The sequence below is a fragment of the Pseudopipra pipra genome, chromosome 10 (genome assembly GCF_036250125.1).
Source record: "Pseudopipra pipra isolate bDixPip1 chromosome 10, bDixPip1.hap1, whole genome shotgun sequence".
Lineage (NCBI taxonomy): Eukaryota > Metazoa > Chordata > Aves > Passeriformes > Pipridae > Pseudopipra > Pseudopipra pipra.
The window spans coordinates 3,596,936-3,611,836 of NC_087558.1; the positions used below are offsets into that span (position 1 = coordinate 3,596,936).

The 14,901-nt window shown below is 40.3% G+C and overlaps 1 protein-coding gene across 2 annotated transcripts in view; it reads left to right on the forward strand.

Moving 5' to 3' along the window:
• Positions 1-14,527, forward strand: part of SERPINI1 (serpin family I member 1) — a 45,446-nt gene extending 30,919 nt beyond the window's left edge. For both annotated transcript variants that reach the window (XM_064665791.1, XM_064665792.1), the window contains exons 6-9: positions 5,887-5,984; positions 11,047-11,133; positions 12,340-12,429; positions 13,764-14,527. In XM_064665791.1, coding sequence (XP_064521861.1) covers positions 5,887-5,984; positions 11,047-11,133; positions 12,340-12,429; positions 13,764-13,840 — 352 coding nt within the window. In that variant the 3' untranslated portion in view covers positions 13,841-14,527. The remainder of the gene's footprint in view (positions 1-5,886; positions 5,985-11,046; positions 11,134-12,339; positions 12,430-13,763) is intronic.
• Positions 14,528-14,901: the final 374 nt, after the last annotated feature.

A 14,901-nucleotide genomic window follows, 5' to 3' on the forward strand; every position in this document is an offset into this window, starting at 1 on the left:
GTCAGCGTGCCCTGATGCCAAATGGAGACAGAATTCCACTTCTCCAGCTTTAAAAGCAGAGTGGTGAGGGAATAGCAGCATTTTTGGGCTGTTTTTTTGCTGCCCCATAGTAAGAGTTTCTCTCTTTGTTTAAGTCACTGCTCTTTAAAGAAGCAGAAGAGCAGCAAAGAGCTGCATTGCAGGTTTTATACAAACTGAACCTACTCTACACTATTCCTGGGATTTTTTTGGTTTGTTTTCTCTTGGAGCTTCAAGTCCCAGAGGCTTCACAAAGTCCACTAAGACACAGGGGAGGGGAATTTCTCACGGGCTCTTTCTCTGCAGACCTGGGCAAACCTGACCTAGATGTTAATTAGAGGCAAAATCCGAGGATTCTTCCATCCCTTAAGCTTTGTTTTTATGCCTGGCACATTTCCCAGCCTGTACATCAGCTGCTGAAGTTGGGCATCTTCTCTCAAAGAATTTCTGGAGTGTGAGATCCACAACAGGAGTCCCTCTCCATTGATTCAGTGGAGAATCTGTGAAAAGCACCTTCCACATTTGAGAATCTTGGGTGTCTAAATGCACCAATGGCGTTGAAAACATATTAATTATGTTCATGACTTGAATTAAGTTTGTAGAGGTGGTCTGGGGGTTTGTTTGCTTCTAAGCAAGAGCAGAGACTTCAGGATTCTCTGTAACCAGGTGTGAATTTGAGCCCTGGGGTTTGTGTGATCATAAAATGTCTTTATTTATTCTGCCCTCGGGCTTCTTGTAATGGCTGTCTCTCTTATCCAACAACCTCAAAGAGCTTGATAAACACTTGCAAATTACAGTTATACGGAGGCAAACCAGGTGGAACCACGTGCCAGTTACCTTCGGTATTTCCAGATTATAAAAGATAACTATTGTGAGCTTGAAATTCCATATAGTAATACTGCAGTCTCCTTACAGCAAATCCAAAGATTAATTGCCTGCTCCCAAGGTGTTGGATTTCCATTAGGGATTTAGAGGTGATCTACAGGATTTTGTCAATGCTCTAAATAAACACTTCATAAATATTTGATGCTGTGACTCAGAAAAAGCGTGTTATGAAATGTGGCCTCCAGGCTGTGTCCACTGAGAAATTGAAAGCAGCAGTGGAATAAAATTAAATTTTTATATCTTGAAAGATGCTATCCAATTATAAAGTGAACATTTTTTAAACTTATACATTTGTAATAGGACCTGAATGACGAACCAAAGCAGAGTTAATCACAACTTTGCAATTTCTGTCTGCATTATCTGTGTGCAAATGAAATTGGGTATTATTCCTCTTAATAGCAAAGGAGAGATTTGTACAGAATTGTTAAATTATACTTTCTCATTTTCATTTCCAAATCATTGTTTCCAGCTTAACCCAGACTAAAATGATCAACATTTTAATCCACTTTTTGTATAGGAGTGAAACAGACCATGAATCTAATTTACAAAGCTGTCTCTGTAACATAAATTATTTGAAGAGCAGAGGAGGAACTGGTACCTAATAGCAGTGCTACAGTTTGCAGATCTCCTCTTAAGGAGTGTTCCAAATCTCTGTAATGATCTTGCTTTTTTGTACACTTAAATTCCTTAAAAATGTTTTATTTAGACAGTGCTGAAATAAGTGGTTTTAGCTGAAGGTTGTTTCTCTTAAAAAAAAAAAACAAAAAAACCAAAAAAAACCCCACACAACCAGAAACAAAAACAAAACAAAACAAAACAAAAGAAAAAAAAAAAAAAAAACAAACACTCAAACCCCAACAAAAATCTAAACCCAAATTAAAAAATCCTCTGTCTTTTGGTTTTTAACCTGCTGTCTCAAGTCCTCTTTTCATGAGGAATGGAATGAGCCAGTGCTGGATGTTCTGGAGATACAACCACAAAAAAGGCATAAGTGTCCCACTGAAATCCATTCTCAGCCCATATTTAGCCCTGGAAAGAAGGATCTTGCCAGAGAAAAACCCACAACCTGCCTTTCTTCACCTGGCCAGAGCAGATGAGTGGAGGTTTTGGGGTTGGTTTTGCTGTTAGTGGGGTTTTTTTTTGCTCTCTTGCTTGTTTGTTTTCAGGCTGTTAAATCATTCAGGCTGGTTCTGGCACCTCGGGACAGCCCAGCTGAAATTCCAGCCGAAATGTTGGAATTGATATCAGCTGGCAGCTTGGCACTGGAGGGGCTGCTGGGGTAAAAATAGTGCTTCAGATCCTCAGAGCCTGCCCTCCAAGCAAGAATACTGATGTCAAGCAATGGAGCCTTTTGTTCTGCAGAATTGAATGTATTAGAACCAATCTGAAAACCTGGAATTTTCTTGCTCTGGCTCGTTCAGAACCCTTAGTAATTTTTGAAATGATACACTTTGGGATGAGTCATTTTTCTGCTGGATGACTAGACAGTGTCCCCTGATCCTTCTGGGAATCCTGAGCATCTAAAAATCAGAAAAAATGTAGCATTATGGAAGGTTTGCACAGCATCATAAAACATGAAGCCATCTTTTTTTTTTCCTGTCTTGGATGTCTGTAAAATAGAAGAAAGATGGCCTGATGTGGTGTATTAATGCTCTCTGCAAAACCTAAAGGCTCAGACACAGAACTGCAGAAGACTCTCAGTGACATAAATGCATTATTTTAATCTAATGCTTGTGCAAGTTTTAAATTTCATTAAAATGTCCCAGTTCCCTGCTGAACTCTCCAGAGAATTTTTTGCTGGTTTCTCAATCTAATCTTCTCTTCAGTGTCTGTTCCTCAGACTTCCCTTTGTGGTTTTTACAGCTCCCAGTTGCAGCTATTCCATGATTTCTGATACTGAAGTGTTGAAATTGATTTTTTTCGTAGTATTTTTAGCATCAGAAGCACCTAAAAGATTGGGGGGGGGGGGGGGAATATGACCATCTGGTTCATTATATGCAACAAACACTGCAAATAACCATGTGTAGCTCGGCATTCCCAAAGTCTGGAGGTGCAGCAGATGCCTGGGAAATGAGATGGAATGTCAGCTCTGTGTTCTAAGTTGTCAGCTTTGATTTTGAATACTGACATCACTGTCTGGGAGGAATGCACAGAAATCCAAATGTGATGGAAGATAACTCACCCTGAGTGTTTACATGGGATTGCACAGCCTGGAATTAAATTTCCCAGTGTAAAGCAGCCCTGTTGTTTCTCAGAAAAGGCCGATTCTGGTGTCAGCTAAAATATTGGAAATCTCATTAATAATTTATCTGTAACTCTCCCTGCTTTTCAGAGCAGGAGGAAAAGGAGAGAGGATACTATTTGGAACAGTAGTTTGGAGTGGGGATTTACCACAGGACAGAACTAAAAGAGGGGAGAAGGGAAGTAATTAGTTTTATTTCCATAAAGGGATCGTCTGATATTTAAACAGCTGATGATGTGATATTTTTAGTCTGCTTTTTATGACAAATAAAGCAGGAACTCACTCCTGTAGATATTGTACAGACCTTCCCTCATGCACTTGTTTGGAATTTACCTTTCCAGAGGTCTCAGTCAGGGACAGAGCCTCTATTTTAAGGGACTGCTCCTGTCCTTCACACAGGGATTCTCGAGCAGTAGAACCAATCAACTTGTTTGCTTTCCCTTTTTCCAGATCCATGTTCAGCTGAGGCTTTACAGGTTTATTTTTTCCCAAAACATCTCCCAAACCCTCCCTGATCAGTCTGCAAAGGCATCCTGTGCCCCACTTCCCTTCTGGGTCACAATCCATGGCTGAGTAGATGTGTGTTTCCTGTCTAATGGGCCAAAGACTTAAACCCACCTCGTTTTCCTTTGATACCCTGCAGTTGGAAAAAATGTGCTTTTTTTCAGTTATTTTTCTTATTTTTTACCTCCAATTCTGCTTTTCATGCAGACTTGACTTTCTCCTTTCCTCACTAGTTTGACATTGCTGGTCCCTACCTAAATTGTGTTGAAACCTCAATAAATTTAATAGTGGGGTGAAATAAAAGCCAGAAAGGAAAATATACAGCACTGAAATTTTTATAAACTGCATTTTAACATTCATATGCCTTCTCTGTTTGTAAGGTAGGTTTTGACCAGCGTGAGTGTCCACAGCTTTCCAGGAGGAAAAGAAAGCTCACAGGACACATTTCCATTTCCTAAAATCTTGTTGTGTATTTTCAGGTCATCTCATGTCTACCCACATCTCATTCATTAAAATGATGCCTTTTTTCTTCTTTTTTTAACAAATGCTTCAACATGCAGAACATGCCAGAACACCATGAGGAGCTTCCTGCAGTACTTAAATCTTTTTTGGTCTCTTCTGACTCTTTTGAGAACTGCCAAAGCAATAAAATCACAAGAACCAGTTCCTTTACTTTTATTCCAGGCATGTCCTGGAATTGTTCTGGACAAGGTACATGAACACTTGCAATGCCACCAGTGATTTATCAATCCTGAACTATCTCCAGATCTTATTTTACTCCTAAAATCCTTCTGTGGGTAATGACTAATATGCATCCCATCAGAGATTTTTGGCTTCTAGAGGCATTTGTAAGTTCATTATGAGTGTAGATTGTGTGCTGGATTTTTCTCCTTCTGTGTAAGTGAGGAAGATCCACTTGACTCTCATCCAGTTCTATTTTGATGTCCAGATTCCTCTTTTTCAAGCTGCCAAGTTTGCACATGCTGGGTTGTACATCTCAGCTCGTCATGAGCTGTGCTCTGCCCAGAGTTCTGGGCTGCACTTCCTCCTGAAAAGAACATGTTCTTCCATGGAGTTGAGGGAATTTAATCCTGAAAAATAAGATTGCACAGAAACACTTATTTTATTTGGTTCTGGCACTTCTTTGTGCCATCACTGAGGGCTGCTGGGTAGCTGCAGGGTTGTTTTTGATTCAGTGGCTGGAGAAACTCTGACAACACCTTACAGACTAAAAATTTTGTTATTCCATAGTTACAACCAGTCACTGTCATCATAATGTAAATCACTGATAATTTGCTTGCTTATTCCACAGAGAACCCACAACTCACCCACAACAAACATTTGTACTCAGTCCCCTGTGTTTGTCTGTAGATATCTGGTATTTTCTGCCATTATTATTATTTTTCTGACACATTTCTTCGTTTCTCCAGCTGTCCAGTCTGTTTCTGGCCACACAGAAAAGACTCGAGTCTTTTTTTTGTCTCACTGACACCAGGCATAGCTTTGATGCTGTTTGAAAAGCAGTGATTAGAAATGGAAGGAGCTTTTGTCCCAGGTCTTGCCCTCAGGACAGGTCTCAGTTTGTCCTTCCAGCACAGTAACATTCCCTAGAAGGAGGCTTTGCAGGCTCCCCCTGAAATCCTGCCAGCTTGTACTCACGTGTGCATTTACACTGGCAACTATTTGTTTTCCCTGTTGTTTACTCACAGTCAAAACCCAATTACAATTTTGCCACCAGACTAATTAGAAGCTGAGTCAGGAATGCTTTATGTTCATATTCATAACTGTTGGTCTTTGCTTATACTGTCACAGTGAAAGTGGAGTATCTTTCTTACTTTCCACTCCTTCTTTGCCCACAGCTCTCTATGAAAATCAGCTGTTATTTGCCTCATTTGATATTCTGTTCTAGTATTTGTACAATTAAATTCAGTTTTTGTAGTAAACCTCTCGTATAAAAAGTAATCATTTCCATTACTGCTGCATAATTTTGCACTGAGGTTTTATGGTCACGGGCTGTACGTACCATTAACATATTTTTGATTGCTTGTGTATTAGAAAAAAGATCCAGCTGTGAGTAAACTAATTTGTTTATAGGCATTTTTAGAAGGTGTCACTAGCAGTGAACCTCCTCCTTTGTATTATTTATTTTGGTGTTTTTACCTAGAAATTTGAATCTTCTAATACCAGTGAGCAGTGCTCACATCTGGCTGTTTGTGATTTTCTGTTCCATTCTGCAGGTTCACAGTAGAACAGGAGATTGATCTCAAAGAAGTCTGGAGAGGGCTGGGAATTACAGAGCTGTTCAGCAGCAGTGCTGACCTCACTGCCATGTCTGGTAAGAGGTTCATGTCTTGTCTCTCAAGGTATATGAGGAAATCCATTTTTTACCTGGGAAAGTTCACTCTGAGTATCTCAGACCTGGCTCTCACTAGAAATTAGAGAAAGTGTGATACTGTGAGAGCAGTGAATGGCTGCAGTGCCTTCCTGGCAGAGGAGATTCCCACACCAAGGGATTGTCATCCTTGTATCCCTAGAGGCTGTTTGTTCCCAGCATTAAGAGCATTAAGCTGTTGTACAATTAGTCATCTCCCCAGATACCTGTGGATGGAAGGAGTTCTGAGATAAAAGCCATTTAGTCACAGATGCTGCCTGCCTGGTGCAATATGTTGTCAACACTTAATTTTCACAAGTTGAAATATCCAGTACGTTTAAAAAATCAGGTGGGAATGAGATATTTATACTTTTTAATACCTCCTAAAAGGTGTTCCTAGAATCACAGAATGGTTTGGGTTGGAAAGGACCTCAAAGCTCATTCAGTTCCACCCCCCTGCCATGGGCAGGGACACTTTCCACTAGTCCAGGTTGCTCCAAGCCCCATCCAACCTGGCCTTGGACACTTCCAGGAATGGGGCAGCCACAGCTTCTCTGTTGAAGTGGCACAAAAATGCCTGAGAAGTTGATTCATCTTTACATAACAGGAGGAGCCAGGTGAGCAGTTTATTAATAGAGTCTGTCTAGACCTGAATTTTGGGAAGCCCAGAATGAAGCAGTATGAGGCTGCTGTCCTTGTCCTTGTAATTTATGCCTCTACACTGCTCTCTCTGTTTTTTTGGGTTGTTTTGCTCCATGTGTTGCTGCCCAACCAGCCAGGTAGATCCTGATTGGCAATCCCTGTTCTGCATTGTCTGTCCCTGGGAACAGTCACACCTGGGTGCTTATTCAAAGTGCTGGTAATAAGTCAAACCTTCCTCGAAAATGCACAGAGCAATGTTTGTGATGTTCACATCATTCCATTTTTGCTAAGTCTGAAATCCTGTTTCTAGTGTATCATGCAGCTTATTTCACTTTTCCAGTGAAGCTGTGGGAAAAGCTAGAGTTAGCTAATGAAAGGAATTGAAGTAAATGAAAAATCCTTCTTCAAAGAAATAGCATTTTTTCTGGAGAAAAACACCTTCGATTTCTCTGCAACCTCAAAGACCAGTCAGCTTTCCAATAAATTCTGGTCTATATATATAAAATTATTTACTTGAGGAAAAGCATTAAGGAGAACAGAAAATACACAGAGATGGAACCACAAAGGCAGCTCCTGGCTCTTATTTAATTCCATATAAAATTCATCTCTGTATCAGGGACTAATTCTGTAGTGGAGAGGTTGGCAGAAAGAATCAGGTGCTTGTGTCTTAATCCGTGTGACCAGTGATTTGTTTCAAGTTTTATATTTTTGACAACTGTACTGTATAAAATCAAAATACCCTCTTCTGCATGACCGAATTAACTCCTCTGCCATTTAAAGATTAACTTGTTTGTTGAGTACAGAGCAGTGTACAGAGAGAATTCATGAGTTTCACTGTAACTTGCCTGCTTTTCACTGAAAAGAGGATGTGCCACCAGGGGATGAAAAGGTCATTTGTAAATTAAGAAATAAAAAAATTGGGTTTGAATTAATATCTTTAATGAAAAGCCCACTGTTGATGCCGTGGAGGTGAAGTTTTAAATAATGAAAATACAGAGTTTATTTCCTATTTCTAATTTTCATAACGTGAAATGTGGAGGGAGGAAGGGAAAATAAAAATCATGAAGAAAATTTGTTCAAAGCTTGCTTTTACAAACACCAGAATGGTACATCAGGTAGCAGGGAAGTGGAAGCTGGAAGTTTCCATGAATCTCAGGGTCAGTCCACTGGAATATTTGGCACTTCATGGAACCTTAAATGCAAGTATTGGAACAAAATCTTTGTCTGGACACTTAATTTAGGAAGACATGAATCATAAATGAAATATAAGGAGATTTTTGAGGAATTCTGTTGTGTTTAAAAATACTTTCCTCCTCCTCTCCTGTTGCTTTTGCTTTACTGTCAAGGAAAGTCGCTGCAATTTCAGCAACAACCCTAATCCTGTGAACAGATCCAGGCACATTGGTGGGTTCAGCAAAATTCCATGTGGGTTTAGTGAATAACAAGGCAAATTGCAGGATTACAGACTTGTTTTTCAATATTGAGAATTTTGTGCTTTTTTGCACTCAATCTGAAAAATGGAAATGGAGGAGTTGGCTTTGCCCTCTGGAATGTCTGGATTCTGAGCAACCCAAGAGGGAGTTCTAATCCAGAGGCACATTTCAAATGTTACTCCCTCGCAGAAATTAAGTTCTTTGTCAATTATCCCAGGTGAGTAGGAGGACATTCCTCCTTGGCTGTCAGGTCACATATGTTCTGACTCTCACTTTCATCAAAAGACTTGACAGTATTTGCTTGCATCTGATTCCATCAGATGTCCAAAAGAATCTTGAAACAACTTCTGATATTTGGCATTTTAGAATTTACACAGCACATAAACTCACTGCTTGAGTGTTTTGACGCCACTTAAGATTTACCCTTGAACTAATTTCAATACTGAAATTCCCCTTCTCTTTCAAATGATTATAATATTTCTTAGTGTTTTATAGAGTCTTAAATGGCAGCTGCTTTTAATGCAAGGTGACCTGCGTGGCAGTGAGCAGTGAAGTGATCTCAGTGACTTACTTTCACAGTATAAAGTAGTTAGAAGAGCATCAGTCCAGTAAATGGCTCTTTGAAGTCTTGACTGACGTACATATAATTTTTCTGGGACAGCCTAAGCTGGAAGAGCCAATAAACCTTCGTGATTTCTTTAAAATGAGACTTGCAGAGCAGCCAGTTGGCAGCTGAGTAGGAGTTTGCAGACAGATGGAGTGTGATGACAAATGAAGTGTGATGCTCGTGGAGTCCTGGACATCAGGAGGGAGCTTCACATCCCTCCCACTCATTAATGGGGATCTGGGCTTGGGTCCTGCACAAAGCTTAAACCTTGGCACCAGATCCCCATGGGACTTCCCTGAGGTGTTAACAACCAAATCATGTTGGTTCTTATGAAAATACACATTTGAAGGAGCTGCTAGAGAAGAATGATGTGATGGCAGATCCTCAGGTGAGCCCCACCTCGTCCCCAGTGAAGGCATAAGGAAAGATGGATAATTGTGAGGAGATGTGATGCTGGAGTTTTGCAGTCAGTGACGTGACAATCACCAACTGCATCAAAGAGGAGCTGCCTGAACTCCCAGTGACAACATTGTGCTTTCATATGAAAATAGATTCATTCACTTCAGGGAGAGATGAATGAGAGGGATGTGGCAGTGCCACTATGAAGAGGAGAACCTAGAGAAAGTAATTTGGGATGTGGAATTGCTCTTTTCATCATCCAAGGACAAAGATATCCAATGATGTGAAAGGCAACAAATTGAAAACAAATAGAAAGTGCTTCTCTCATGGAAAACTTATGCAGCTTATCTTGGCTGGGCATTCCTTGGGGTTATGAGGTTGGTAGGATTAAAAAAAATAAAATGGCTTCAGAGCAATGACAGCTGTCTATGGTACATTGAATAAAGGCATTCTGTGTATTCTGGGGATTAGAAACTTGGTTTAGGGTATAAGGCATATTTTTCTCTTGTAAGTTGTGCTGTAGTTTTCATCTGTGAGGTGACTTGGATCTTCTGGAGCAACAACAATGCCAGAGCTGGTGCAGTGTGCTGGACTAACTGGGTGTGTTGGTCTCATCTGCAGTGACACCTCTGTTCCTGTCAACTTTAAATGTTGTTGCTTTTTTTAATACTCAGATCCTGAATAGAAGTAGACCTGCTTTTACACCTGATGGCAAATGTCAGCAGTGTTTGTGCTGTCAGAATTAGGGTCTCTGAGCTCATCAGGTGGAGGCCAATCTTCTGAGGTACAAAGTGCTCCGACCAGAAATGTACCTTGAGTTCCAGAAGTGCCACCACACTCTGCAAAATAAAGCACTGGGGATGAAAATACAGAGTATTTCTGGGACTGTTACAGGTCACAGGATCAGAGTTAAGTGCTGTGGTAACAAAAAATAGCTTGAAAGGCATGATTAGGCTAAGCAGGAATCTCTTTGTTATTAAACATTAAAAATGTATTTGGGTTTAAGATTTTTGCTTAATGTTCAAGATAGGTAGGGGCTACATGTCCCATTTTTTAAAGTAACAGGCTGGAAACTTGAGCCCAACTTTCAGGATGGCTTTACTGAAGGCTTGGAACTGAAGCCTAGAACTAGTACAATTTTTAGCAGCCTTGTATATGTTTTATAGCCACAGTCCCCAAGGGGATGATTTGGGGCTCTTGGTGGTGGGATTGAAGTGAAGCAGCTGAAGCAGGAGGTTTAATTCAGTGCAGTGAGATCTGCTGGGGAGAGACATTTCAGACTGCTGCTTCTTGTGCCTTTGACTTGCTTTAGTGTTAGAACTACTGAGTATTCCAGTAGGTCTGATCCTTTAGCCACTGAAGGAAAGTAATGAAACACTCACAGACTTAAGCAGGAGGAGGCTTGGACTGAAATAAAAATACTGACGAAGAAGGATGGAAAACAAACAAGACTAAAAAAAAACCAAGTTTCCCAGTGGGTTTGGCAATAAATGTTGATGTTCAGCTTCTTCAAAATATAATGGAAGAAGAAAGAAAAGACCTAATTTTCCTGGAGAAAGTCTGTATTGTACCTAACACAGAAGTAAAATTCTTTGTGTCTGAGTATTTGCTATATAATGTCATAATCCTTTTTTCCAATAGTTGTATTTAAAATCTTATTTTCAAGGATTGTTTTTTACCCTCTCTGGGATAGTGGTGCTCTAGGCAGTCCTGAGCTATTTTAATATCCGTGCTGTAGGAGAGCATTACAAATTTAAGTGAGGTAAATGGTGCTATTAAAGGTATTGGCAGAAGGTATTTTAATGCAACAAAGCTCTTATCCTTCCCTGCCTGCTATAGAAGGTGAATAATAGTGTTGGGGTTTTTGGCAGTGTTTGGAAGGTTTTTTTAAACACCTCAGTCTTACTGTTGAGCCACTTGAAATGTGTTTCCTTTTCCTCTCCAGATAACAAGGAACTTTACCTTGCAAAGGCATTTCACAAGGCATTTCTAGAAGTTAATGAGGAAGGATCAGAAGCTGCTGCTGCCTCAGGTACCGACTGAAAAGCAGAACTAAATCAAATGTCTGGTTATTCTGTGTTAATTAATTTTTTAAAGCTGACTTGCTGTACAGCCAGGAAAGCTAAATAGGATGGGGACACAGCATAGCAAGGTACTGCTTTCAGAGGAGAATTCTGGAAATGAAGTGTTGGCATTTTTTTTTTTCAACATGTTGTGTTTCACGAAGGATTTTGAGCATCCTGTGAAAAACCTCTTCTTCCGTGTTTTCCTTCTGGTTGTCAGGAGAGTACAGACTGCAATTTATATTTTCTTTATGGAACTTCAGCTTTCATTGTTTTTACCTGCTAATTGAGATGGTCAGAGGCATTTGATCAGAGTAGTTAGAAGGAGATGGGAGTTGTTGCAATTGCATTTTAATAAGCAATTTTAATAAGCAATACTCTGAGATGCAAGATGGGAAGTGCTGAATGCAAAACCACTGCTGGCCCCTGTTAATGCTGGGGGCAGTTGGTTGGTTGACGTGATTATCACATGGTTTTCCTAAAATTAAGTCACATTAGTTGCCAATATGGATCATCAGGTGATTTCCAGTTGCCTCTGCTTGTGCTAGTCTTTGAGGAAGGGAAGAATTGCTTCCCTGGGCTGGGTTGAATTGTGCCATTAATATGGGCAGAGATTACTGGCAATGCTGGAGTCTGTATGAACAGTGCAGGGGAAACCTGAAACTAAATGAAACCCTGGGAATTAATAATAATGTCCTGGAGAAATCTATGCATCTCAAAATAAAAATAACAAAGAGTCAAATTTTGCCTGATTCTCAGTTAATTTTACTTTCAGCCTCTGCATTATTTATCAACACAATATAAAAGCTGCAGGATCAGCCCATTTAATTGTGGCACATTTCATAGTTATTAAGGGTTACCTTTTACTGTGCACCTCAGGCTGGAGCTGTGTAAAACAGGTCAGCAGTGCTGGCTAATGCAGCTCACTCCCCTTCCACGAGTGAGGGGAATCATAACTCCTCTGAAGGCTCTGGATCTTAAAATTTATCAGCTGAGTCATTCTTAAAGCCAAAATTACTCTGCAGGTCCCTCTCATTTTCAGTTAATATTGTCCTGTTTCTTGGTGTGGAGTGTGGGACTGCAGTGGCAGCCCCTGGGCTGCAGAAGTGTCTCTCCTGAGGAGCAGGAGAAGTGCTGTGCTGTTTAACAAGTTGCCTGTGTTCTTTTTCTTCTAGGAATGATTGCCATCAGCAGGATGGCAGTGCTGTATCCCCAAGTTATAGTTGACCATCCCTTTTTCTTTTTGGTCAGAAACAGAAGAACAGGTGAGAATATTGCAGACTCTTGAATTTTTCACAGCACACCATCAAGTATTCAAAAGAAAATTGCATGTTTTGATCAATGAACTGGGCTTGTGTTATGAATTTTCATTAATTATTATGACATTTCCTTAATTAATAATTTTCCTTTTAAAAACCTAATATTGAAAGACTCACCTTTTCTGTGCCCCCTGAATGTTTCTTCAAGTAAGACGTCGAAATCTGACAAAAAAGACATTCAAAGTGATGTGATTAAAAACCCCAGGGAAGAAAAATTCACCATTTTTGTTGTGAGAACACAGAGTTACTGCCCTGAACATCAGTAATCATTGCATCCCCTCAGAGCTTGGCTGTAGCAAGACCAGTGAAATACGTTCCCAGCACCAAATGATTTGCATAATGGACAGATATTACAGCCATGAATAATTCTGTTGTGCTCTCCAAGTGCTCTGTGGCAGGTGAGGGATGAGAACAACCCTCACCAACTAAATGGGCAGTGATTAAGTAATTCCTCAGTTTCGTATTTGTAATTTGTCTTAATGATGTGGCTGTGACTGGATGTAAAACCTTCCTGTGCACTCACAGACTGTCACATGGGTCTGTGTTTGTGATCCCCACCACAGGTAGCAATGTTTATTTAGGTTTGTTTGTTTATTTAGATTGCAATAATGCTTCCAGTCCAGCTGGGCAGAGTCCTTGTGTGACTTTTCTCTTGTACAAAATTCAAAATACAGCACTGGACCAGATACTAAGAAGAAAATTACCTTCATCCCAACTGAAACGAGGCCAGCAAGGCAGGATACCAACTCTTGAGGGTTTTTTTTGACCAAACTAAATTGAGTATCCTTGCTGTTGTAGACACATTAGGCAAAAAAATGTATCTGGAGGAGGAGATCTGTCCTTTTTCCCTATTCAATATGCAGAAATCTCCCCAAAAAGAGAACTGCAAATCAGAACAGAGCAGAACCCAGTTACTTTGGGATAGTTCTTAACATTGCTGTTGCATGTAGAAAGAGGAATGGCCAACAACTGTAGTGAAAGCCTCAAAACTTGTTGTTAATCTGGAAATCTAAGGTTAAAAACTTCTTGGAAGAAAGGTCTGTGATAGTGACCCTTCTCAAGGCAACCCCAAGTGCTCAGGGTTGGTTACTGTGTTCAAAGGGGCTGTTGAGCCATTGCCTTTCATGGCCACCAAGTTCTCTGCTGTATCTTCCTCTGAAAATCAGGCACCACGTGCTCTCGAGCTTATTATTGATTGGTGTTCATTATCTCAAAGCCTCATTTTTAATTTTGGTTCTGACATCTCTCCATCCCCTCCTCCCTTCCCGCTCTCCCCACAGGTACCGTGCTATTCATGGGAAGGGTAATGCACCCCGAAGCAATGAACACAAGTGGCCATGACTTTGAAAAGCTTTAACTGCCACCAGCCACCAAAAAGAGGAGATAAGCACATAAAGTTTGAAGTTAATATATTTAAGGTTTGCTGTGTTTCCCCCCCAAGATATTGTTTCAAACGCTTTCGGATCTAACTGCGTGCAAGTCAGTTCCCAGAGGGAAGCTTACAGTGTTAAAGTAATGGTTCTGTTTCTGTTGTTGTGATTGCTGTGTCCTTAAAATAAAGTTGTGTACATGTCAACAACTGTTTCTTGTTCTAGTGGATTGTAAAGCAGAAAACTGCAAACCCATTATTTGTAATTTTTTTTTACGGTCCAAAGACTGACTTGATCAATGAGACAGGAGCAGAATGTGCAGCTCTGAATAATGCAAATGGCAAAACTTGGTGGTGATTTCTAAGAGCTCCATGTGGACAATGTGCTCTCATCCTGTTCCTGTCAGAGCAGTGAACAGCCTGTGCTCTGCTGGCTGATCGGGGGGGGAATGGAACAAAAGAAGCTGAGTGGATTTTATTCTCTGACTGTGGTAGACTTTGTGTGAACTCTCCCCCGTGATTCTCAAATGTTGCTTTTCTGGATGCTCCTGCATGTGACTGCCACTGACCCTCCCTAAGTGTTGATGACAATAAAAGTTGATGGCATGAATATCTGAGCCCTGTCAGTGCAGAACAGCTCTGTGTGTGACTGAAGTAAAATACTTGAGTAGTAAAGTCATTTGTGTGCACATATTTTTCTCCCCCAGAGTAGTTGTTCTACTTCAACCTGAGCTATTCACTCTCTCACTTCAGGGATCTAGAATGTTCTATCTCAAAAAAAAAAAAAAAAAACCCAAAACTGAAACACCTTGATTTTAAGTGTCTAAAAATTCATAAATAAATGCCTAAAGGAAAAACACAATCCTTTTCATTTCTTTTTCTTGAGAATAAACTGATAGAGAGAAGAATGACACGTAGCACAAGTAAATATTAGCAGGAGAGTTAGTTGGTGTTTCCATTTGGAAGATGAGAAGAAGTACCCATTGTCAGCAGAGAGCCATGTAATTATTTCCTCCCTCGTTGTGCAAAGTACAAAAAGAACAGTTGTT